The 26,591-nt window shown below is 37.3% G+C and overlaps 2 protein-coding genes across 2 annotated transcripts; both read right to left on the minus strand.

The window, feature by feature from the left end:
* Positions 1-1,679: 1,679 nt before the first annotated feature.
* brox (BRO1 domain and CAAX motif containing) lies at positions 1,680-11,351 on the minus strand. Its single transcript, XM_023415168.2, has 13 exons — positions 11,247-11,351; positions 10,637-10,755; positions 10,243-10,349; positions 8,915-9,011; positions 8,046-8,141; positions 7,829-7,901; positions 7,265-7,370; positions 6,475-6,564; positions 6,278-6,363; positions 5,960-6,041; positions 4,385-4,535; positions 3,650-3,809; positions 1,680-3,489 (listed from the first exon to the last, which is right to left on the minus strand). The coding sequence occupies exons 2-13, from the start codon at positions 10,735-10,737 to the stop codon at positions 3,406-3,408; spliced, it is 1,233 nt and encodes a 410-aa protein (XP_023270936.1). The 5' UTR covers positions 10,738-10,755; positions 11,247-11,351; the 3' UTR covers positions 1,680-3,405.
* A 576-nt stretch (positions 11,352-11,927) lies between these two features.
* On the minus strand, positions 11,928-15,542 carry LOC111661587 (alpha-1,6-mannosyl-glycoprotein 2-beta-N-acetylglucosaminyltransferase). Its single transcript, XM_023415206.2, has 2 exons — positions 15,422-15,542; positions 11,928-15,291 (listed from the first exon to the last, which is right to left on the minus strand). The coding sequence occupies exon 2, from the start codon at positions 15,026-15,028 to the stop codon at positions 13,769-13,771; it is 1,260 nt and encodes a 419-aa protein (XP_023270974.1). The 5' UTR covers positions 15,029-15,291; positions 15,422-15,542; the 3' UTR covers positions 11,928-13,768.
* Between the last annotated feature and the right edge of the window lie 11,049 nt (positions 15,543-26,591).

Genomic DNA, 26,591 nt, shown 5'->3' on the forward strand with positions numbered 1-26,591 from the left:
TAGTATAGTAAGGCCTAAAAAGTAAGTAAAAATGACATAGAAAAAAAAGGCATAGAAACTGAAAAAACGACATGGTATAATAAAGCATAAAAACATCAAAAAATGTCATAGTATAGTAAGATTTAAAGACATAATAGTATAATAAGGCCCAAAATTCGAAAAAAAACTACATAGTATAGTATGGCAAAAAAAGTGAAAAACGACATAGTATACTATGGCAAAAAGTGAAAAAACGACATGATATAATAAAGCATAAAAACATCAAAAAATGTCATAGTATAGTAAGATTTAAAGACATAATAGTATAGTAAGGCCTAAAAAGTAAGTAAAAATTACATAGAAAAAAATGGCATAGAAACTGAAAAAACGACATAGTATACTATGGCAAAAAGTGAAAAAACGACATGGTATAATAAAGCATAAAAACATCAAAAAATGTCATAGTATAGTAAGATTTAAAGACATAATAGTATAGTAAGGCCTAAAAAGTAAGTAAAAATGACATAGAAAAAAATGGCATAGAAACTGAAAAAACGACATAGTATACTATGGCAAAAAGTGAAAAAACGACATGGTATAATAAAGCATAAAAACATCAAAAATTTCATAGTATAGTAATATTTAAAGACATAATAGTATAGTAAGGCCTAAAATGTGAAAAAAAACTACATAGTATAGAATGGCAAAAAAAGTGAAAAAACTACATAGTATATTATGGAGAACAAAAGTGAAAAAATTACAGTATAATAAGGCATAAAAAGTGACATAGTATAGTATGGCAAAAAAACCTTGAAAAAAATATATGGTATTTGAAAGCATAAAAACATCAAAAAACATTATAATATAGTAAGGTATAAAGATGTCATAGTATAGTAAGGCCTAAAAAGTAAGTAAAAACGATATAGTATAAAAAGGTATAAAAAGTGAAAAAACAACATGGTATATTAAGGCATGAAAACATAAAATAAACGTCATTATATAGCAAGGTATAAAAACATCATAGTATTTTAAGACATAAAAACGTTTAAAAAAAAAGAACGTCACATCATAGTAAGGATGGACTGTGGGATGAAGCAAAACTAGAAGATAATCATTGATGGGAAGACCTGGAATCGAACTAAGACTCATCTCATGACAAGGTAACTGTGCTAACCACTGTACCATGAAACCTGATCGTAGTAGAGCAAGGCATATAAACGTCATAGTATACTATGTCATAAAAAGGTCAAAAAACGTTATAGTATACTAGTCAAATGTCGTACAATAAGGAATAAAAAAAGTCAAAAAAACGTCATCGTATAGTATGGCATGTGACGTCATAGTATATTAAGGCATGAAAACGTCATTAAAAACATTATAGTATATTTTTTCCAATTTGTGCCACAGGTGTCTGGAGGGCGGAGCTACACCTAGATCACCTAGTTCAAAGCACCTGGGCCAAGTGTTTCGGCACTGTTAGAGGCTGCCTCTTCGTGATGTCTTTGGGCCCTCTCTCGGCTCTTCGGCACATTCTGCATTTGTGTTCATGCAGACAACAGCTCACACTTCATACATACCATTCATGCGCACATGCACCCATATTACTGATCATACCGACGTCCACACCTCATGGCTTACATCTTAATAATCATATGACTGAACAATCATGTTTTCACATACAAACACAAGACATGAAACAGTTGAGTTTTGTGAATGATTTAATACCATCTGAAATACACTTTACATGACAGACACCATTAGAGGGCAAATAATGAGCAACAAGAGTGTACACTAGAATGATGACTCAACTTACCCTTTTAATAAACAGTTGTCTTAAATGAAAAAAGAACTTGCTCTGATTTATGCCTCTATACTCAATTCAACACTCAAAGTGTCATAAACCAGCATGTCAGTTAGAACCAAACCAGACCACAAGAACACAAAGAACCAACAGAACTCCCTGCACAACTGAATACAATGTGCAATATAGAAGTTTAGTAAGAAGGTACGCTTGTCTGCTCTTTCACGACTAGTCCAGCTCAGGTAAGATAATAATGATGTGTGGGGATATGAAGAGTATGAATACACGTGAGTTGTATATTACAGTTTATACAAGTTTCCAGCAATTGATAGTTATCCTTCATCTGATGCGACTACATTAAGTGGGTGAGTTTTGACGATGTGAGCAACTTCTGTGAAGCAGTTGGAGCAGCCCCCCCCCCCCCCCCCCCCCCATGTGTTCACACTTCCCAGATTTTTGTCTTTAAGGGAGAATATAACAATCAATACATGTACATAAGCACATACATTGTGTCAACTACTGACAACAGAACTCTCAGCAACAGTTTACAGGAGTAAGCATTGTTTATATATATATATATATATATATATATATATATCAGTAGCTACTCTGATGTATCCACTGAAACATAATAAAATCACCAAAAACATGATTCGAGTTTCATAAAGCTGTATACTGTCATAAGTGTTGTAAGTCGTCAACTAAACTATCACTACAGACGAAAAGAAATAAATTAAAACCTATCAGGGATAATATCCCCAAAATGGAAAACACCATGTTAAAGAATGATTCAGCTTTATCCATGAGAAGTCAAAGTAGAAAACAGCTATGTCATGTACAAAAAGAACTACAGTACATACGTCATGTGAGCTAAATTAAATATTGATTGTAAACTGCTACAGCTAAAAACAAACCTGCACCAAGCAATATCACATGCAGTCTTGTTTTTTTATAATGTAGTTCTGAACAAATCTCAGCTGGAAATTTATTCTATTCATCTAAAAGTATTTTAGTTTACAGGTCGATTGTGTGACTGCACTTCCTATAATTACTCTTTTCAGATCATTTCATCATAGTATATGTAGTGGTAGATATTCAGTATAAAAACCTGTCCCTGTATTTTGTTTGGATCTTTATCCTGAGGTCATTCAGTATGTTTAACAGACCAATTTCCATTGTTTGAATCATCTATCATCAGGCCAGTGCCAAAACCCAGACACTTGTGTAAAACAGTGAAAAGGTTTACCCTGCAGCCAAAGGCACCATTAATGGAACTACATTGACCATAAGGCTTCTTCAAGATAAGAACCTAATTACTGACCTGAAAGAACTGTTTCAGGTTTATTTCATAGACATGCTGTTTGTGTTTAATGTCATAGAATAGCTGTTTTGAGGATGTTGCCACACTCTATGATGTTTAACTGGCTCTGGCTTAAGTGCAATGATAATGGTTGTTATACCCAAATACAATACACATGTTTCAGCATAAATGTAAAACACCATGGATTAATGTCACAAAAAAATATACATTTTGCTATGGTGGAGGGAATGGGAGGAAATATAGACGCCATCATTATAATCGATGGTACTGAAGCGTGAGGCTGAAAATGAAGTCTGAGGAAGGTTTAGGAGACGATACAGCCTGTGTCCTTCTGAGGCTTCAAATCCGGCTCCTTCACTGGTTTCACCTCCTCCTCCTTGGGTTTGGCCTGAAGTTAAAGCAACAACAACACACACGTGAAACAACAAATCTCAGAATCACAATTGAACTATTAAACATAATCAGTTTACTTTTGTTTGAGAGTTTTGTGTTGGTGTGTAGTGTCATCCAGCCTATGTTGACATATACTTTGGGGTGAGCTGCAGTACCTTGTCATTTTTGGCTCCCTTGGTCAGGTCAAAGGTGGCGTACACTTCGGCAGTGCACTGCTCGCTGAGAGACGGCAGCTCGAACAGGATTGGCTCAGCCAGGCCGTAGCTCGCCTTCAACTCCAGCTGGGGTGCCTCAGCTGGGACCTTGTGGAAGTATCTGAGGAAATATGTCCAGAGTTGCAATTTAGAAGGAGAAGAATTGGGAAAAATGTTGTGTTGAAGAGGAGATTTTCTAGAGTTTTGATAATGTCGATCTCTGCCACTTAAATCACAGAGGCTTTAGTGTAGATTTATTTAGCAACCAAATGTGTTACAACTGGGGATGAGTATGCATGTTTTGTTTAGGGTACATCCACACTACTACGTTTTAGTTTTAAAATGCATCTCTTTTGCTGCGTTCACACCTGACATCCACACTACTCCAGAGTTTTCAAGCCCATAACATTGAGACTTTTGGAAACAATGCTGGGGTCAGGATTTTCAGAGAAGCTGATATACTACACTAAACAAAATCAATCATGAAAGGGAGTAAAATGACCAAATATATCTATGAAAGATGTCGCCATCAATGCTACTAAATTAAAATTACTGTAGATTTTCTTGTACATCTGAAACTGTGTAAACACATAAATACTTCCACTAACATATGACTGTGTTTGCCATTTTGTCAGAGCTACAGATACAGTATGTGAGTCTGCGTGCATGTGTGCGTGTCTGCCCTGACTCACTCACATGAAGCCATTTTCTCTCTGGCACTTCTCCAGTGTGTTTTTAATGACGCCGCCCAGTTTGAGGAAGAACAGCTGCTCTGATGGTTTGGCTGTGGTGCCCGGGCCTTTGGTCTGACGATACTCTTTACACAGCGCCTCAGCACGGGAGTAACCTAAACAGAAACATCTTCATGTTAACACACAAGAAAATCTAGAGAAGCAAGAAAAAAATAAAAACACAACTCTGCAGCAACGCACAGGAAACAACATCTGCATCATGACCTCTGTTCAAGTAATATGCTTCAGCAACATGTTACTGAACCCAAGAGAGCATAGCATTTAAACATCACTGCACCCTGTCAACTCTAACCCTTTGTACTCGCTGCTCTTGTCCACAGACTATTTAGATGCATACTGATTTAAGCTATTTTGCAGAAGACAAAGTGAACGTAACAATAAATGCATTCATAATAACTGTGCATAATATAACAAACACACTTCTGTCATATGATTGACTTGTGCTTTCCGTGACCACACACAATGAGTGTATTAATGTCAGTATTATGTGCTTGTTGTTGTAGTTAAATGGACAAAACCACAGTTAACCAGAGCTTAAAGCTGAATCACTGGCTGTGGTATGTACTTAAAAAACAGCAGCTCCAACCAGTCAGGTCATCTTTCATTCATTTCATACAGTTGTGATTCTATTAGAACTTGTTATTTTTCTACTACTAATTATCACAATGTATTTGCATCTGCATTAATACCTACACTGACATATTTTCACATGTATATGAGGGGAAAAACAAAGGAGCTGATGTTATTATTATTATTTGTAGATTATTACTATGTTATTATTGTCACTCTAACTACGATTATCAACACTGTTATTGATATTATTGATGTTAGTTAACTCTATCAACATCATCATAATGTCAACATTATTGTTACTGTTGCCACTGTTATAATTGCAGTGGTGATGACAATAATAGTATTAATATTGTTATTGTTCATTGATAGATGAATTATATATGTGGCTCTGGTTGTTATTATCATCCACTGAGACGTTATAAGAGAGACGAACCACTTAAGGAATCCTTAGTAGAAAAGTCAGTAACGCCAAAGACGGTGGTTGTGTGACACATGTCCCGCCCCTCCCCACAATAAGCCAGGAAAAATATTAAACAAAACATAATGTTTGCACTGATGCAAGCGAAACCTTGTGCACACATAGTAAAAAAGTTTTAAACCCTATCTTAAGGCAAAAATCAACAAACTTTTTTTAATGGTTTTTATCAGATTCTGCTGATTGTATAATACATACACTTTTTATTTGCACAAAACCCACATCATCACCATGTCCCATTGTCACTGCTATTATTATTTATTAAAATATTTATGCATTTACTCATTACAGAACATCTTTTATACAACATAACAATTAACTTGTGTTCAATTAACCAGATTAACATCTTCACTGTAACTACATTAGTTGATGTCATGAACTGTTTTGCTTTGTCCGTGTGTCCTAACACGACTGTGTCATTTGTCAATATAGCACCAATAAGGGAAAAAAAGTATGTTTTAACATACGTACACTTTTCTGCTTCCTGGAGAGATCTTATAGCCTCACCACACTTGTCACTTGCCAGCAGTGTCTGCCCATGATAGCAGTATGCCTGCAAACACAATCAATGAGTATAACCATATGACAGTATATGCAGAAGAAACAAAGGATGGATTATAATTTTCCTTTCTTGTTGTTGTAAATGGGAGAGGGCTACATCAGAAGCACATATATGCTCAGTGAACTTCCTATATATAAAAACACTGCCAGTTAAAATACCTCTGTTAGTTTGATGTTAAAATCCACAAGGAAGATTTATGAACTGCATCAGGATGTGTATGAACTTACATAAGCCATGTAAAAGTGCTGCTTCAGCTGAAGATACTTCCTCCACTTGCTGCTGCACTCGGGCTCCAGGGTGTTCAGTGTGTGGTCTGAAAACAGAAACACTGACCTTTCAAGACAGTTATAAAATCTTAATGGCTTCAACTGTGCCTTTGGTAACTGACCTGATTTGTATCATTCATAATTGCAAAAATACTGACCAGCTTTTTGATAGAAGTTTGCTGTTTCAAATGCCAGCGCTGCGATGAGTGTGGCATTGTGCTTCAGTTCAATCGCTCTGGCAATTGTCACTGTAAAAAAGATGATTACAGATTATTAGTTATTTTCATAATTCCCATGAGTATCTGCTGTCACCAGACTCCGAGCTTGGTCTGGGAATACCCCAATTTTATTTATATATATATATATATATATATATATATATATATTTTTTTTTTTTTAATCAAAAATCCTGATCGGTAATCCTTTGTAATGTCAGAGCTGATCAGCTTAAAGGTTAATTGTTTCTAAATAACATATCACACAAGTGATTGATTATTCTGATTGTATTATTATTGTCTCATGATAAAATGGATAATAACAACTTTATTGGGCCTCAGGAGGACATTCTGTCTTGGACTTAAATTTTCTATTAACACGCTCAGGCTTTGATAAAGAAAAATAAAATTAACAATACAAGACATCAGGCTGACATCATGACTTCTATTGTTTCACAGTGTTAAGCTCAGTTTACTATCGCAGCTCACAATGGTTACATAGTAAGGAAAGAAAAATACACCTCTGGAGTCAAGCAACACAAGAAAGGTTAAGGTCAAAAAAAGAATTTCAGGTAAAAACTTCAACAGATAGCTAAAAAAAAAGTGTATTTAAATCATAGAAATGTGTCTGACAAACATGACACATGCTAGCTATGATTACAAATAAGTACAAGTTCATAAAGCTTTATAGTGGCTAGTGCAGTACTCAAGTCCAAATATGTAGCTACTGCACCTTCCTGTGCTTCTGCTTGGCACTGGATGATGTAAGCATCGATCACTCTGGGCTCCAGGTCTCGGCCCTTCTCAGCCGGGGTGATGAGGCGAGGGATGTGAACCTCCTGTAGGAAACATGCCAGAAAAATAGTCGTATTACATAAAAGCTACTGCTTTGTGCTCGAGAGACTTTGTTATTCCGACTGAGGTTCGTGTGCTGCAGAGGACATAAAGGAACAGGATGTGCTGTTGTTTCAGGCTGTTGGGAAAAAATCCCACATGACTGCTGTAGTCACTAGAGGAGTTTCATAAAACACACTTGTGTGTGCTCTGCGTATTCTCTAGCTGGTGGTGGATATACAGTAATCTGATTGATTATCATCTGCACCAACAGAAAATGATCAATCAAAATGAATTCGTCAGCCTAATTATTCACACAAAACAGATATTAGTGAACAGTGTATTTAGTTGTTGTGCGCAGCATATCGTACAGATACTATATGTCAGTAAAAAACTAGGAGTGAATTGGTCCTAAAACTCTATCATGACTTAAGGAGAAGACTCGTCTGTCAGAGCAGCTCACCTTGAGGTTTTTGAATATTCCAGCAGCAACCTTCAGGCTACGGTGAACGTCTTTCGCTTCAGGCTCTGTTATGCTGTTGGACAGGCAAACATGACAGTAACAAATATGTAATATAGAGGAGCAAGAAGCGATGCAGAATTTAAAAGTCTTGGATTAATTAATATATGACTGATCTAACATAACTCAATGCAACAATATACACAAGAAAACCACGTACTTTTCTTTCCCTGCTAGTCTCGAGGCAAACTTGGTGTACCAGAGGGCGACATTGAAGGCCATGGAGACCAGTTCAAAGACTGCATCCTGCTGGGCACTGAGGGGAAGTGAGGACAGACAACAGGTTATGCAGATTGACACACTCAGTGTCCATTTTATTAGGTACACCTCTACAGGCTCAATACAACTGCTCTGTCTTAAGTTCTACTTTTAGGATTTTTCAAGGTTTTTTTGACACTGTGACACAGATGTGTTATTTAAATTACACATTTTAGCACTGAGGTCATAGTTAATGGTGATGTTGTGCCGAGTTGCATTATATTGAGGTGTTTCTAATATTCTGAGCCACATTGAATGTGAAAACAAACATGCAAACAAGTCAACATTACCAACACTAAATATTTACACCTACACAACACAGGTTCACTGTGGCCAGAGCCTCTGACTTCATCCACAGTACAAACAACTTTTTCCAGGTAATAACTACATATGTGTTGTGACAAACAATTTAATGAGGTGCTCAGTACAAAGCACTGGGCTCAGTATAATCAATATTGCTGTGAAGAATTTTACGTATTAGCTAATGCTTGTGTGTGAAACACAAATAATAAAAATAATATGGTTCCTTCCTGTGTTTTGATGTTTTTATAATTTTAGTGAGTGATTAATTCTGCCCAGAATTCCTCATTTTAGAGTTTCTTAAGTTTCCAGCACCTACTGTAAAGAGGTGCAATACTTTGTTTATAGCAATGGTAACTAGCTCTTAGGTAGAGCACCGATCCATCATTTAAATATGAATAAAAGTTATTTGTACGTGATGTGTCTTTTCAGCTACTATGGGACTGGCAGCACTCATTCTCATCTTTCTACCTTGGTGTGTTTCCTTGTAAGGTGTCAGTCCACTTGAAGTTCTGGATGAACCTCATCTTGTTCTCCTGTGTAGTTCCATCCAAGGACAAGATAAAGCCTATTGTATGTTACAGTGATATATAAAGAAAAAGAAGCAGCTGGTTAGGTGCAAAGCAAAATCAAAAAAAATGAAAGCAATGTCAGAAGACAAACAAAGAGAGACAATTTACTGTAATAAACTGTATTCAAATACATGAAGTGTGTTTTTCAAATAAATGTTCATAATATAAGATTGCAAAAACTTTTTTCAGTCACTGTGTTTTTAGCCAATGACATCCTAAGACCATTTTCATTAAGTGAATTATTAGCATAATTAAGTGGCTTTTAACCCTTTCCCTTAAGTATCTTAAAGGTTAAATACTTTATGACAATATCATATACAGTATTGCTTCTCTATCTGCTTGTTCTTTTTTGAGGCTATGTGATGTTCATACTGAGTGAAAGATTAAAACTAAGGACTGAGGATGTTTTATGGCTGCACTGCTCCATCACATGTTTTGTGGATCATTTTACACACATTTCTTCAAAATTCAGCCTGACCTATTTGGTATCATGAGAAACATTGGGATATGCACTAACCCTCAACTTGTATGAAACGAAGGGGACCCTACCACACACCCACAAAGAAATACACACACGCATCCACCGTGTTGTCACCATTAGCAGTCTAACATAGGCTGTTTGCAAGTGCGTGTGCAGAAGTTTGCCACTTCTCTCAAGGCAGATCTTCCTATCTCTCCTAATGGAAAATCTTTTACTTAGCCAACTACTTTGCCAAAGGCAGTAGAAATATAACATAAATACAAGAGTAAAGTTAAAGTGAATGTTTCAGAATGTCCACGGTGAAGTGATTGTTACAAGCCAAGCTAAATGATTACTAGTTAATCCTGTTAAGCTTCGCATTAACACAGTTGTGCCGCCTTTTCCGCACACTGCTTTTACAACTGCACATCAATTTCACATCAATTACTCAGATTGGGTGTCTAATTTAACAGTCTGATGTATGAGTCACCACTTTGGAGTCATTTAGACGTTAATGGGGTACTAAGATAATAGGCCTATGCCTTAAAATGTACTGGTTCATTTCTCACAAATGGTGAGAGCACAAATTTGTATTTTCCCAGCACAAGCTGTGCACAATCACATCAAAATGTTTTTTATTAATATCCTTATCAAACTTGTTGTTTTAAGCTATTCCTCCACCAACGCATGTAAAAAATAGTAATGTTCATTCAAATCCTAGCAACACACGAAGAAGAACATATTAATTTGTTGGAATGTAAAAATACCTTGCAAAAGGGAAAAGTATGCATCTGTGGCATTTTTTATGATCTCTGGGTTGCAGGTGACATCAGTGAACATCTCCAGCAGTCTCGCCCTTGTTGTCCGAAGGTCACTGAATGTGTCAAACAAATATCCATCAACTGATACTCTAAGTTATATTGGTGATTACAGTATTTGGACTTATCATATCCAACAAGACATTTCCAGCTTGTCAGTCAAAGAGATGACTGATGATCATATGACTGACAGAAATATGCAATTGATGGTCATTACATCATCATGAGAAAAGGTAAGAAGACTTGACAAACACAATGTACCAGTTCTGTATCTGATCATTGTCATAGTCACAGTCCATTCCAACAATACTGTTGTCAGTGTATTAAATTGAGATAGACATACTTGCATATCTTGTTGGCAGCGGGGCTCCCTGCCACGCCATAAAAATTAAATGACACAGGCGCTGTTGCCTTCAGTGGGTTTCTGTGAAACCAATGTGCCATCCTGGGATGAGGGCACACCTAAAGAGGGTTTAAGATACAGTATGACATGCAATGAGTTACATTTCTGGTGTTAACACACTTTGGGTACAGTGGAATGGACAGTTTCCCGGATAGCTAATACATTGTAGTTATTTATTCATTAAGTAGGGAGCATTAACTAGCTAGCTAATGTGTCATCTTGGCTAACGTCATTTTGCCGAGACGGTCCCTAGCGAACCGTGTTAGCACACCAACAAGAGACTCGTTGCCCCTTCCCAAAGTTGCTGAAAATTTGATACAAAGCCTCTGGTGTGACGTTGGGCAACTATGAATTATGTTTTTGATAATTATGTGTTTATATGTTGTAGACAAAAGTCCATTACGTAAGCTACGGAGAGCAAAAGCTAACGGCTAACACTGGCTACATCTACAAACGTAAACGTTAACTGAAACAATAAGACAGCTGACTGACTATCCAGCTAAATAAAAGGACAGAAATCGTTTAAATACAGTGTGTTTTCAACTTTTACCTGTCGTTACGGCGTTGAAGACTTGAGGTTTGATAGTCCTTATGGAAAGTCTGGCTGACACTGACAACAATTTACTTCCGGAAATAAACAGGGAGCAGAAGCTGACCAATGAGAGCACACGCTTCAGTCACATGACGTGTGTCCGGAAAATACCTCAGATCTCTGATCAGCTTGTCTTTTGTTTCTCTTGTAGCACAACAGGCTTCAACCATGCCATGATATGTCTATTTTTAACAGCTGTCAAATCAGTCACTGGTATTCTGTGGTATTCTGTCTGGATTGAATGTGTTGTCTGACTAGTTATCTTGTAAATGTTTTATTAAAGGTGTAGTTGTAATTTCCTAAAATATCATTGGATGTTCCCTTGAAATAACTGTAATTCAGTAGTGATTATAGCCAAAATAAAGACCAGTGTTATTAGAGTTTAAGTTAGTTAGTTGTGTTGAGTTCATTAGCAGTTGTTGACTTCAAGAAGAATTTCCTTGAAAGAACTATTAAAATAATGGATGATTTCTATGCTCAGTTAATGTGCTGCGTCATGACTAAAAGAATCAGGGTAGATATTGGAATAATTAATAATTAAAAAATGTATCTCAATTAAACAAAATTATACTGTTACTTCAAAGAAACCTGGGTAAAGTATTATCAGTTTTTTTTTTTTTTTTAATCCATAACAAGACAAACATTCAACATCTTTTATTTTCCCATTTGGCAAACATTAAGTGAAAAATAAAACAGCTATTTCAAGTGATGATCAGAGGGAACAAGAGCAAAAACAATAATAAATGTTGGTTTCATTCTCAACAACTATACATCTTACCAAGTAAGGGACCATCCAACATCATACTGTACATACACACACACATCAGAGAAAGTCATTATCATGTTTATTTTTGCATATTAGGCCATGTTCTTTCATAATGTATTGTGCTTTTCAACATAAAATATAAGCTCATTTACTTTATTATCACATTCATTTCATATTTCTTGAACAGGAATCTCCATTAGACACACTGCAATGCACTGATATCAGGTTAAGGCACTTATCTGGGGCACAAGCAAGATGCCTCAGTGAGGCAATAATTTTACCAAATTGTAAAATTAAGATTTTTTTTGTGAAATCAAAATCCACCATCAATTTTTCCCTCAACGTCTCATGAATAGACACAATCAGAAGTATCTATTAGAACAAACATGAGTCCCCAGCATAGACAAATAGTCATACAAGTACTAGATCAATAACAATAATGTCATCAGTTCACCTTTAAAAAATCACTTCAACACAGGCGTGGGCACAAAGGAAGTATCGAAAGGCACTTTTGGTCAGCTTGAATGCAATAACAGAATCATTCTGATCATGTTAGTTTTCTTAGTTTTACACTGTAAAAAAAAGGCAATTTCAGCTTAAGTGATATATTTTTTTTAAACTACTGAATGAATGCCAGAAAATGAAACATCTGTGTTTGTTTTTCTCTAAAATCCCAATGGAATTCATTCTTTTTTAACTAAGAAGGTGCAAATATAGAAATGCAGAGTCACACATGACTGATGTTTTCAGAAACAAAATCTTGAACAAGACTCCAAAAGGTCACTTCTTCCTATCAGAAAGCAAATTTACACTGACAACCAAAAGAATAAATCAATATCAAGCTCTCGTTGTTGCAACCAGGGTTCAGTACATCAGAGAGTAGGAGACTGATAAAGTAAGTGGTGTCAGTCAGACTCTCCTCATAAAAAAGACCTCTAGTTACAACAGAGAGAAACTGAAGTTTACATTCAGTAACAAACTCCATTATGTGTAAAAAAAAAAAAATCACGCTGACAAGAAAGTCAACTCCAAAGACAGCGACTGCTCTATAAACTAGAGCTTCCCATTATTTTGAAGATTGTCATACACATTTTGATTATACCTATACCTATGTACATTACATGTGCTTTTTCGTTTTTGCACATAAAACCGTACCATAAAAAGCACACATGAAAAAAAACATTGCGAGTGAATGTTCCATAACAATCACTGAATGACATTGCTTCCCCACACACTAACACACTGAACTTTTTGTGAATAAAGAACATCCTATGCAGCGCTTCCACTCAAGGAAATATATCTGCAAATAAAAATTGCAAATGATTCTGTGTATATGCACACACACTTAAAGTTCACTATTTTCCCTATCACTGTGCAATAAATCTAACCCACTGTTTTGGCTTGCAAGACACCCAGAGATAAATAAATCTGGTTACATGTAATTGAACAGCATGGCTGAGCTTGCACGGATTATACACAACACAAACATCAACAAAATCTTTGGCAATTGTGCAGCTTTGGTGATTAAAAGAAAATCAAAGATCTAAAAACAAGTTCAACTCTAGTTGTGCACATGCAACATGCTTGGACTTGATTTGGTTCTATTTCTTGGAAGACAACACATTACAGCCTCTAAACCCCTGAAAAGTTGTGTATGATGGCACATTTGCAGAATAGCACTGAACACGCATATTACTGAGAGAAAAGAAACAGTTCAAAGACGTTTGGCGTAGTTATTGCAAAGAATATGGTCTCGAATGTCTCCCCATCCTCCGTTCTTCATGTGCGCCTTGTGCTCGACGGCTTCTGCACCATTAAGGGTAAGAGATGGAGGGAAGAGGCTATCCTTGGCCATTTTAAGCCCCTCCTCGACCTTCTGCGAGGCCCATTCTGGCCTGCAGTTCTCCTTCTGGTGAAGACCGCAGTCTCCCGTGTGAAGAACCCTGGACCCCTGTGCTACGAGCACTTTGAGAGGCTTTGGTATGCAGGTTCCCGAGAGGTGCTGCAGAGTCCAGTCCCAGTTGTAGTCGTCATAGGTGCAGAACTCGTTGCTGCAGCCCATGAGTTTATAATACACCTCCCTGGATATGGCCATACCTATGTTGTGTTTAGTGGACATCCACCCAGTGGTCAGCACCTTATTGTACAGTCTGGTAAAATCAGTCAGGCCATTGTGGTTACCCAAAGCTAGCATGTCACAGTCCGGGCAGGTGTTCTTCCTGAACTCTATCATTGACTTATAAAAATGGAAAAAGTCAGGTAAGATGTAGTTGTCCTCCTCCAGGAAGACTGCAAAGCCACTGTAGCCCTGCATAGCGTGCACTCGCTCCCACACAAAGTGCAATTTCCACCACCAGTGGTGTTTGGTTTGAGTGATGTAGGCTTCCCTATAGTGCCCATAGGAGTCAGGGTGTTCTGCGTTGAGGCATCCTGTTTTGACAGCGCTGTCCTTGGATATGTCTCGGGGGCAGTCTCGTGGATCCTGCCCAGGAAATTCATGGGGATACAGCTCAGTGCTGAAAGGGAAATAAATTTGCAGTACCTTGCAGAAAGTTATCCCTTGCACAATAGCATTTATTTCCTTTGAAAAATAGTCATGGCTGAAGATAAGAAGGAAGCTGTGGACTTCAGCAGCTTTCTCCAGTGACTTGATAAGCAGTCTGAGGTATTCAGGCCTGTTGTGGACCTGCACAACCAGCACCAGTTGAGGCTCCCCTGGAAACTTATCCGCATTGTGAACACACTGCTTGTAATTGGCATTGTAAACGGACTGAGTCAGTTCTGGCAGCGAATCAAAGTTGAACTTCACCACTTCATCAGAATTCATGCCCCGGTTTACCTGAACCCCGTTACTGGGTCCACTTGCGTCATTATCGGATACTATTAATACACGTGTTGAAAACAAGAGAGTCACGACTACAAAGGAAACACCCAAGAGCGCGAGCAGATTCCTTTTGACCAGCCGAAACCTCATTTTTCTCAAAGTAAAAACAGACTCAGGAGCAGAACAGCAATGGCTTTCATTCACCTTGTCGCGCGGGTCTTCATTGTAAACTTGCCTGAAACATTGTTCTCTCGTGCGCAGAAAATCGAACTCCAACGTCGCGTGACGCGTGTCAAAAACCAAATGTCAAGCGTTTCTTTGATGGTGTCTTTTCCTCTCTCAAAGATTGTCTCTCCACTTGAAAACCGTGTCATTTGGCACAAACAGTCGCTTCAGCCGCTTGTTTTTAGCACCTGTGGGGAGAAAAAAGTAGAACAAAAGCGAACCGAGAAAGTTCGCATTATACATAAGTTTGCGTAATACCACACTAAAAAAAATAAATAAACCAAGCTAACGCGCAACAGTTAGCTTAATTTGACTCACCCGAGCTAGGTGTAATGTGTCAACACGTTCAGACCAGGAAGAGGATGATGGGACTATGATACATCTTGGGTAAAACTCATTGACTGCTGACGTGTACAGTCCAGCCAACGGGAGAGAGACAGAGATCCTGCTCTGCGAATCATTGTCCTACCTATAGTTGTGTAATATGAGAAGGAAATGTGCATAAAGCACCATTTGAATAGAGAACAAGATAAACTTTTATAGAAAGTAAGTAAGTAAGTAAGCCTGTCTATAATGTATTTACACTTTATACACAGTAATATATATATATATAGGCCCACGTGTGGAAATATATGTACATATAAAATAAAAACGTAAAAATGATATATGAAACAATTTGCTATATTGACATACAGTGTATGTCTCTCCCTTACAAATATGTATGTTTATGTATACAGTATGCTCATATTGTAGACATATGTTACATAGATATATATATATAAAGCCATTCAATACATGTTAATATTATATACAGCTGGTTCCAGGAGTCTAAGACTCACTTTTCCAGAATGGGGAAATGGACATGTTTAAGATTAATGAGAAATTAATGAGTAAAACACGTTTAAGCATATAGAAGTTTTATATATTGTTTTAATGATGGAATATATGAAATATATATCATTAATATATATGGTTGCAACATGTTATACCATATAAAAATCGTCATATACTTATTATAATGTATGTAGCCAACATATAAAGATTTTACTATGTGTTTTTCATGTATGTTATAAACTTATATCTTCGTATATTCAGAGGATGCATATTAGATAATAATATATCCCCTTATAGGTGATATATATGGCAACATCGTATTGATATAGGGACATATATGTCATATTTTACTTGTCCTTGACCCTTTGTTAGGACAATTGAAATTTAGCTCAGGAGCCGATTTCTCTTGATCATCTTGTTTCTATACCTTGATTGGAGTCCACCTGTGGTAATTGAATTGAATTGATTGGGCAGGATTTGGAAAGGCAGAGGAGAAGGGCCTTGGTAACAGAGGTGACCAAAAACCCAATCGTCACTCTGAGCTGAGCTTCAGAGATCCTGTGTGAAGATGGGAGAAACTTCCAGAATGAAAACCATTTGAAGCAGCTCAGTCTTGGTTTCATCAGACCAGAGAATCCTGTTTCTTGCAATGTGAGAATTCTTTAGATGCTTTTTTTTTTTTGTTATTGCGAACTTTCACCATCAGGATAATCTGCCTTAAAGCCCAGATGGGTGGAGTGTCCAGTCTGGGGTCTGAATACTTTCTGTATGCACTGTAACAAAGTACCTTTACTCAAATAGGCCTACTGTACAGAAGTACCAGTATGAGGTATTTAACATATTTTCTTTTCATGCCACTTTATACTTCAGTTACATTTTAGTGGGAACTATTGTACTTTCTACTCCACAACATTTTTTTTTTTACAGCTGAAGTTACTTTACAGATTAACATTTTAGTATACAAAACAAGAGTTTATAAAATATGATGCTTTTCTACAAATTACAATTCTTTTTCTTACAGTATATAAAATTTATTTTATTTCATTTTATCATTTTAAAGTTTGAACTATGGTGGTTGGACAAAACAAGGATTGTAAGAGAGTCTCTTTTGGCTCTGGGGAATATTGATAGTTATTTTTTACTAACCAGACCATTAATTAATTGACGAAGAAAATAATCAAGATTAATCTATATTGAAAATAATCATCACTCCTATATAGAATAGTTAAAAATTAGTTCCACTTCAACCAATTACAACAGTAAAATGCTGCTTATATATTAAAGTAAGTAATAAAATTCCATCACTGATCCTGGACATTATCCACCAATAAAAACTGCTCAGCCCTGAAAGAAAACGTCCCAACAGGTTACCTGTATACAGGTTTGACTGGTTGAATTGGAATCAGTTGTGTTGTTAAAAGTCTTGCCTCAAACATATAACAAAAAGGGAAGGGGTGTTATACCTGAAAAGCTACAAGGCTGGAAAACCTGATACCCCTGATAGGAGGGGACTTTACAACAGGAGACAGAACTAGAGATGCTGGGAGTGGTGTCAGATACTGGGGCAGAATTAGGTTTGTATAGGACACTGTAGTGTTGGAGAATACCTCTGTTATTTCTTAAGCCACCCTTTGTTATCCTGTTTTTATCCTCTCATGGTATTCATCATCATAATGTCCAACCCTAGAGGATACTGGGATAGATATGCAATATCCACAGTATAGTAACAGGAATTAAATTAAAATCTTTTTTTGACACAAATTGCTGGTTTATGTTTAAGTTTAGTTGAAGTTTTTACATTTGTATCAAGATACAACAGTGAGACAACTTAGTGTATATCTGTGCATCTATGTTTTTCTGTTTCCTGCATCTTTTTGTGGTTAATCACAATCATTTCAGATGACTAACACTGAAGTTTCTGTAGAAAGTTTTCACCAGCACGACCTCTCTTCACTAAGGCCAAGCCCTGAATTAAAATGACTTACCTACTCTGTTTACATACTTACTTACTTATGATAAATATATAGCAAATAGTCACTTGTGATAAAGGCGTGATGTGAGTCGTGACAATACATTATCACATTTCTATTCTTTCTTTTCTGTGGTTATTTAAATTTTTCTACCACAATTAATATTGCTTTTATTCTATTTACTTTTGTGTCCATATAGGAAGGAGTGTGAAGATATTTGACTTGCTATGAAAATGAGGCATAAAACCAATATGTAGTTCCACTTTTTACACTATTCAATTACCTAAAACCTTATCAGCAATATTTATATTTATTTATTTATATTACTGGGCGTTCAACCACATGTCATTTCCTTTTACTTAATTTGCATAACTGCTTTGTACCTTGGAAAGTCAATGACAGGCTGTGAATGGCAGGCTTACATACAGCAGTTACTGTAACAATATGTTAATGCCTGAAATGGCAGTTGAGAGAGCATCTTTGTTTCCAGGAAATAGTGTAGGCACCACACTGACATCTATCAATATTTCCCAGGGTTTATCAGGGAGGCTGTGGACACAGTTCAGCTTAACAAATTCTCTCTTCTGTGTAGTAATTATTCATAACAGTTCATCTTTCACATAAACTACAAATAGTATCAGAGGGTTTTATTTAAATAGAGACTTCCAGTGCGTTTCTGTCAGCAGCTGAAGTGGAGGTGATAACTGAGGCCTCCCTGTGGTTGATCAGCAGATAACATGAACCATGCTGATGAACACAAAACCAACAGACCTACAGAAGCACATGATGTTGGTCAGATTCAGATTCAGTGCATTTTCAGTTACAGCTACAATTAAAACCATCCATCTATCCATCTTTACTCTACACTTCCTGTTTCCTAATATGGTCACAGAGGCTGCGCTCCACCCCAGCATGCACTAGGGTAAAAGAAGAACAGTACTATTATTAACACATTATTTTACAGGTCCCATTGTTTCCTAATAGTTTCCTACAAAGGAACTGACATATCACAGTAAATTCTCCAGTAGGTTAGTCAGACAGAAGTGTGTGATCTGATACTAATTATAGGTTAAATAGACACAATGTTCAGTTGGTTCACTTCCTGGGGCGTCTCTCTGTGGTCTGGTCACTCCCAATTAAACTTCTGCATGTCTGGTTCAAATACAGCCGGGAAGTTTTGTTGCACATCACTCCCCTCTGTCTCTCTTCATTTCCTGCCTGCCGCTCTACTAAATACTCATACGCTCTGTATCTGAAATTGGTGTCGGCAGTTCTTTTTAATTCAGCACTATCCCTCCCAAATACACACAAACACACATATACACAATCGAGTCCAGGTGGCGTTGGAGTTTCTCATGGAACACACTGTAAATATTGTATATACTGTATATATAAATATAAACTGTATATAAATAACAGTTTTTCAGATGGAAAAAGTCGTCTTCATCTGGCAGTTCAGTTTTACATTAACAACAATTTAAATCTCTGAAAGGAGCCATTAGACTTCTTTGCACTATAGACATATTGACTTGTCATAGCAGGAAGAAAAGAGTTGGAACTGACCATTGAGCTGGTTATGAATCAGATTTGTGCATTTTTAAATGTGTGATGACTGATGGGACCGAGTTAGACTGGGTTTGTTGCAGTTTGGGTCACTTGGTGTTGAGAGTTTGTAAATCATATAGTTTGTAATATGTAAACACTGGAATCTTAAGTCTTGATGCCAATTGTTTTCATAAAGATTTTTTGATATTTGCGACTGAAATCAGCAGCCGATGACATCACTTGTTGTGTTTCCAGTGGTAGATAAAGGGCTTCAGCTGAGGTTTGCTTCGTTTTAGGTTCACTCAACTCCTATTCCCTCTATAGGCTGCGTTGCCCAAGCCTCTGCATCCAAACTCTGTATGTTTTTCCTCCTTCTTTGACCTTCTCAGTGCAAATCGTGCTGCATATGAATAGTGCAAGCTGTTGGTTTCCATCCATACTTCTTTTGGTAAAAGAAAATGCAAAACTTGAGGCGTTCTTGCAGGATTTACTCACCAAACCTCCAGTCATTACTGACCAGTCGTTCCGTGTGTTGCCTGGTGTGTTTCCTCAGTTGTTAGGGTTATTCTTCTTCCTGACAGTCAGAGACAAAATCTGGGCAAGTTAAGAGAAACAATCTTAATGTGTGGTTTGTTCAGTCTTTGTAGTTTTCAGCTAGACTTTTGTTTTTACTGGAAATGGGGAAAACTATTATGGCCAAAGCAGTGGCAGCTGGGTCAAATGCCAAATTCTTCAACATCAGCGCTGCCAGTTTGACCTCTAAATGGCAAGAAGCTTGGACAAGCACTCTTTGCGGTTGCCAGAGAATTACAGCCCTCTGTCATCTTTAGTGGACAGATTGCTTTGTCAAAGGAGGGAGCGAGAACACGATCCCTCTCGTCAATTAAACACAGAAGTCCTCACTGGCGTCGATGGAGTGCAGTCAGCAGTCAGAGAGCTGGGACCAGAACAAGATCAGTGTTTGGCTGCTACTGAGATGGATAACATTAAGAGGAAAGACTCTGAGGATTCACTAATATGCAGTGTTAGCCCAGCCGCTCTTTATATGTTTACGAAATGGAACGAAGATTTTTGTTATGCAACAGCTTTTTTTGACCTTTTTAGTTCATTCTCACTCGTAACAGGAGAATAGTTCAAAAGAATTCAGGCCCTGAAGAGGAAAAAGTTTACAACTGAATAAGAAGCAAAATGTCAAACTATTACTTTGAGTTTATAGGGGACAGCTCTGTGGTTTAGTGGCTCATAATGTGGCCTCACAGCAGGACGGTTGTGGTTTTCATCCACTGCAGCTGCCTTTCTTCTTTGTGGAGACTGCATGTTCTCCCTGTGGGTTTTCTCTGGGTGCTCCAGTTTCCTCCAATGCTCCTACAAAAGAACAAAAAAAATTAAAAAAATATTTGCATTCTAATTTTTGTTGTACTTTTATTATCATTTACTGTAGAAGTGCTGCTAGTGCTATTAATTACACTTGTGCATTCCTGCTATGAAAAGGCAAACTGTCTACTGTGAAAAAGGCCAAGGCGTCTTCACTTTCACTTTGACATGTGTTGATTTGCATTTTTCTCAACTGATCTCTCTCACCAAACTCATGTAATATAAAATGTTTTAAATTGTTTTGGATATCAATGGTGTCTCTTCTGTTTATGATGATGATTGACACTGTAATCTCATTAAAATGTGACAGATAATTAATGCCTGAAGTTAGTTTTGATATTTATATGCACATATCTACTTGTGGCATGGTGAGAGACAAGCTGGATTTCTTATTCTGCAGCTGCTTCCTGCATCTGCAATACATCTGCAACTGCAACTGTCTGCAACTGTCCCACCGTATCACAACCGCACTTTACAGGAAATGTTATATTGCAGCTGATCAGATAACCTTGCGTTAATTAAAGGGAGAGTCATTGGCAATAGAAGGAAGACAGTCATGGTGGAAAAATGTTAAACTGCGCTCTATCTTGTTGATTATATCTTCTGCAGAAACATGCCAGAACTCTTTAACCCTCTTTTTTCTACCAACATATTCAGACATGTGATAAAAGCTCTCTCATGTTTTTGACATTCTCTTTATTACAGGTTTTGTTTTGCGCTGTTGATTTTTATTTTTATTATTAATTTGGGTTTCTTTGCACTGTTGTTTCTTCATGTCATTGTCATTGTTTTCTTAATGTGTACACTTTTTAATGTCTACTCTTTTTGCCCTTTAAATTGGCCCCTTGGGGACAAATAAAGTTTCTGGAATTGAATTGAAAAAGTGAAAATGAGTCATATTCTCCAAATGAATGAGACATACATGCGAAGTTTTTTTTTAGCCACTAGGTGGCAGCAGTGAACCAAAGAAAACTTTATCAGTCTTATTCTGAAGTTTTGACTGTGGTCACAAGAGATAGGACTTGGTATTAGTATCAGTATTAATATTGTGATGTCCTGTATCTTAATAAACTTTTATATACACTCCGCATAGTGGCTCACCAGTGTCTACATTGCTCAAATTCTGAATTAAAATAATTTCATTAAAATTATTGATTTCTATTATATTAATTGGATGTGAGTTTGTTGGTTTGTTGCCACATTTGGACATTGACGATTAGCCTGGTGCACAACACAGGCGAGGACAAGTACCCTAAAAAAGACTGAAGGTCCCTGTGTGCCTGTAATACATTCCACACACAACAGCTTTTTCCACTCTGAAATTTGGATCACAGTCTCATCCAACAGGCCCCGGACAAGTATTTCTCTCTGTGAGCCGCAGGTGGCTGCATGTCAAGATTTTTTTTTTTTTCTTTTTTCCCAAAGCGCAATATGAGGCCAAGAACAGTCATTTCAGAGTTACACGCCATCTGAGAAAAAGCCCGGATGTGATAAAGAACAGTTCAGTTTGATAATATTTATAAGCTCCATTCTTATAAATAGGATTTAATCGAATTTTCTGCTTAGGCCTGTGGTGCATTTGATGCCAGCAGCACAATCTTCCCACATGAGTTTGCAGAGGGATGTGCTCTGGGTTTACAGCCTCTGTCTTTTGGCTCCCATTAAAGCAAAGAAAACTGGTTCTATTTATAAACCTGGTTTAAGAGCTGACTTTCTGACAGTTAGATAAGAGGGTCCAACCACTCAATGCACAATATTATTTATCAATGTCATCAAGTCACAGATATTTCCCGAGATATTGGTATTGTATAGATATATTTTAAGTAAACTGGGCTGATTCCTGGTTGCAGTTTAGCACCACCTGCTGTCAGATTAGCTGAGAACCACTATAGACCAAAGACTTTGCATGAAGTGTTGGAAAGTCAGTTCAGTTCAATTTTTTTATGGTTTGCTATAATTTTTTTATAGGAATATGGCAATATTTAGTATAATAGCTGTGCAGAGGAGTTTTACTGTGGAAGCTTTGGGCCGGAGTCAGACAGTGTGAACAAAATACTGAAATTCAGATGTTCTGCATCACTCAAGGAGACATTAAGAGATTTTAAAAAGCTACCGAGACTAAAAAAAAGGATATAAATAGAAACCGCTAAATGACCACAAGAGACTCACAACAACCCAGAGAGTTGCAACATGACTAGAGACATGCAAAACACCTAAGAGACACAAAATGACCAAAAAGAGACACAGAACAATCAACATGAGAAGTAACACAATTACTAAGAGACACAAACAACCACAAAGACACAAAAAACATTTAAAAAGAGACACAAAATGAATACAAAAAGAGGCAAAAACAACTAAAAAGAGGGGCAAAACCAAATAAAAATGTAGGTGTTTTGCTCTTATAAGCAGGAGGGACAGGGGGGCTTTTATATCTCGGTGTCCAGGGGCCCTATGTCTCACAATAAGCATTCAGAAATCAAAGCATCAAACACCAGGATATTCTGAATTTTGGTCCCTAGTATGAACCAACCTTCAAAAACAGTAGATCCTACATTTCCCATGTGTCTTCAGTTTGACCATGACCAGATGGTAATTGTTGCAATTACGTCCATTTTTCAAACTCAACAACCCCAGTTAATGGAATTTATTAAAAATATGTCATCTCCATGCCTGAGCCAAGTCAACCCTGATTACATCAGTGGGTTCATTTCCCATGACTTTAGAAAGCTCGACACACTGAGTCGTGCTCTTCATGAAGAGTAAACCAAACTTCACGTGTAAAATCGGGGGAGCATCTCTTTACCAACCTAACCTCTGAAGTCAACGCGGTTGTATTGTTAAAATCCTCCACATATCTTTCTTTCAGCGACCCTGGGAATAATAATGGCAGTGCAGTGGAAAATGATGTTAGAATTCAGGTCTGTTTACACTTCAGCAAATAAGTTTCAATAAAAACACATGAGCTTCTTACAGGAGGCAGCTGAAAGGAATCTCTGTAGACGCACTCTTGTACTTCACTGTACACAGTGTTAGAGCATTTGTTTCAAACCCTTGTCTGAATGTATACTGCGGCTGTATCTTAACATGTTCACCAGTGCAAACAGCATTCCTCTGCAGGGAGATCATCTGAAATGAACAACTGCAATCATGATGGTCTCCTCTTACAGGCCGACCCCCCTCCACCCCAATAAAAAATAAGAAACCATCCTGGATCACACGGCTGTCACAGTCTGCACATGTTCAACACTCGGCCAGCAGTCTTATAAGAGTTATGACGCATCCCCCACATTCTTAAAACACACATCCCTGTGTAATTGTTGCAATAAACACTCAGTTAAGACAGTGCTGGACGTTTGCCCACAAGAACAAGAGAACTCCTTATCCTGGTGCACACACTTCCTTCTGCCGCATAAGACATTTTACTACTCGACCTCCACAGAAATAAACTGGAGAATGACAAATGAAACAGGATATGTTTGTGGAAATCATTCTCGCACTATGTAATCTACAGCTCTCTGTGCACATCAAATCAAAGCACATGGTCTCACTCACCATGTGTGGAGCCAAATGTTTACTTCAACTCCTCTGGCACCACCTCCAGACTGTTAATGTGATCACTGTGGATTATAGGATTAAAAATGAATAACACTCAGGTTACATGCTGAGATTATAATGTACGTCTCCCATTACAACTGTTGCCCGAGAGCAAGATGATTGGCCCCAGCTGATCAAGGAGCGAGGGGGCTTCCTGGAGGAGACTTCAGGAAACACAAGAGCATCCTATGTAGAAGCCTTTTGTTAGAACACATCGCTCAATTACAACTCTATCATGAAAGCAGGAAAAACCAAAACACCACACCAAAGAAACCCAACAATGAAACAGGCTTCCTGCTCACTACGCCAAGTACAGTTCACAGATTTAATGTTTAGATGACAAATCTACATTTAAATCCAGACCATAATAATATGTGCTGCTCTAACTGAGCAGTCACGGATCCACAACGAGGCCAAGTGAATGTTTTGATGCCAGAAGATCAACAGAAGAACAATTACTCTAATGATAATACAATTTCTTTAAGGAATAGCATCATAGGATAAAGAACATGGACGTGTACTGTAATATCATGGGACAGTATTTTATTTGATCTACCCTGGATCACTCTGTTCTCATTCCCTCCTCTTTTCTTCTCTCACTCATCTATCTCTGGAAATATCCTGCTGACTGCTTCTGCTGCTTTGCTCATATTCATCAAGTCAAGTCCAGTGTTATCCTAGAACATGTGTTCAAACGTTTTCATCTTCAAGTTTACATGATCATCCTAATAAAGTTCCCAATAGGCTTCTATAATGACTTTAATATTTATAATTTTAGCCTGTTATTTTTTCCACATGCTTTGAGGATGGAACACTAAATCATGGTTTGTGCATTTAAAGGAGAATCCAATGTGAAATGTCATTAAATGCACATTTACAGCGACCTCTTTTTGTATAGTGTATGTTTGCATTTATTCTTTCTGAATAAACATCTTTTCTAAAATATAACACAGAGTTTAACGTCTGAACATTAACAACGTTATTAACGTTATATTTATCTTTATGTTAAGTCATCTCTGAATGGATATTTATAACGTAAATGGAGAAGTGCTGGTTGTCGTTCCGTTTATGCCACACACCAAACAAAATTATATACTGTAACTGAGTGAATAAATTATGAAAATAAAACAATTTTTCAGGGTGGAGTCTCATCTTGTTATACAACCCCGTGTCAAATGATGAATAGATGAAGCTTGTATACAAGTCGGTTTTGAACGAAACTCTGTGTGTGTAAAGGCTAATCCACAAGCTTAGAATTGAAATCCACAAATGCCTTTTCGCTTCACAAATAGAAAATTGATTCAAAAATGTCTGTTTGTAAATGTCGTACGTGTTAGGATGATGTTCACAAATGACTTTCATTTATTTGTAAATGAATTGAATGTATGAATGTATTCCCAGATATGTTTTTATTTGATGTTTTGATTTGCTGGTCCATTCAGAGAGACTGAGAGAATTAATAAATATATATAAGTTATGCACATACTGCCTCCATGCGTGTATGGAACCGTGTGCCGAGGTCATAAAAGGTCAGCAACACTTATGAGGCTTGTCAACATTCATTTACTGTTGATTTATGTGTTGTGAAACTGATTTTTCATATCTCCAGTTTTCTGTTCCAGCAATAGCAACAGGCGTTTGCTGTTTTCTGACTTTTCCATTTGAATGGAAAAACAAAGTCCTGCTTCTCTCTTGGCAGAAGGAGCCATGGGAAACTTCTCTCTATTCCACAACATTTACAGGCATTACAAAGATTATGAAAATTAATGAGACCTAATCATGATATTATCATGGTTTGCTATGGCAGACACCTTTTGTTAGTTTTGTTTGGACTTTCTCACTTCCTGTTTTATTTTGTAATTGGTTTCCTTGTGTGTCTCAGTGTTTTTGCTTACGGTCTTGGTCCTGTGTCTGTGTGGTGATTGTCTGCCCCGCCCTAATGTGTTTCACCTGTGTTCAATCACCCTTGCCTCCCTTGTCTATATAGTCTTTGTGCTCTCCTTTGTCTGTGTCGGTTCGTCTGTTGATTTCTGGGTTTGTCCTCATTGGTTCATGTTGCCTGTTCCTGTTTCTTGTTTAAGTTCCTGTGTTTCCCTGTGCTTCACCAGTGTTTAAGCTTTTTCAGTTAAATAAACCTTTTGCACCGTCTTCCAAGTGTTGGCTGCATT

The sequence above is a fragment of the Seriola lalandi genome, unplaced genomic scaffold (genome assembly GCF_002814215.2).
Source record: "Seriola lalandi dorsalis isolate HSWRI2012SDOR001 ecotype SW California unplaced genomic scaffold, Sedor1 jcf7180002054544, whole genome shotgun sequence".
In the NCBI taxonomy this organism is placed as follows: domain Eukaryota; kingdom Metazoa; phylum Chordata; class Actinopteri; order Carangiformes; family Carangidae; genus Seriola; species Seriola lalandi.

Coding starts and splice junctions, on each gene's coding strand:
- brox (XM_023415168.2), bottom strand. CDS start 10,737: ATGGCACATTGGTTTCACAGAAACCCACTGAAGGCAACAGCGCCTGTG. Junction 10,350..10,636: donor GCTGCCAACAAGATATGCAA/GTATGTCTATCT, acceptor TGACACATTCAG/TGACCTTCGGACAACAAGGG. Junction 4,536..5,959: donor TCTCCAGGAAGCAGAAAAGT/GTACGTATGTTA, acceptor GTTTCTGTTTAG/GTTACTCCCGTGCTGAGGCG.
- LOC111661587 (XM_023415206.2), bottom strand. CDS start 15,028: ATGAGGTTTCGGCTGGTCAAAAGGAATCTGCTCGCGCTCTTGGGTGTT.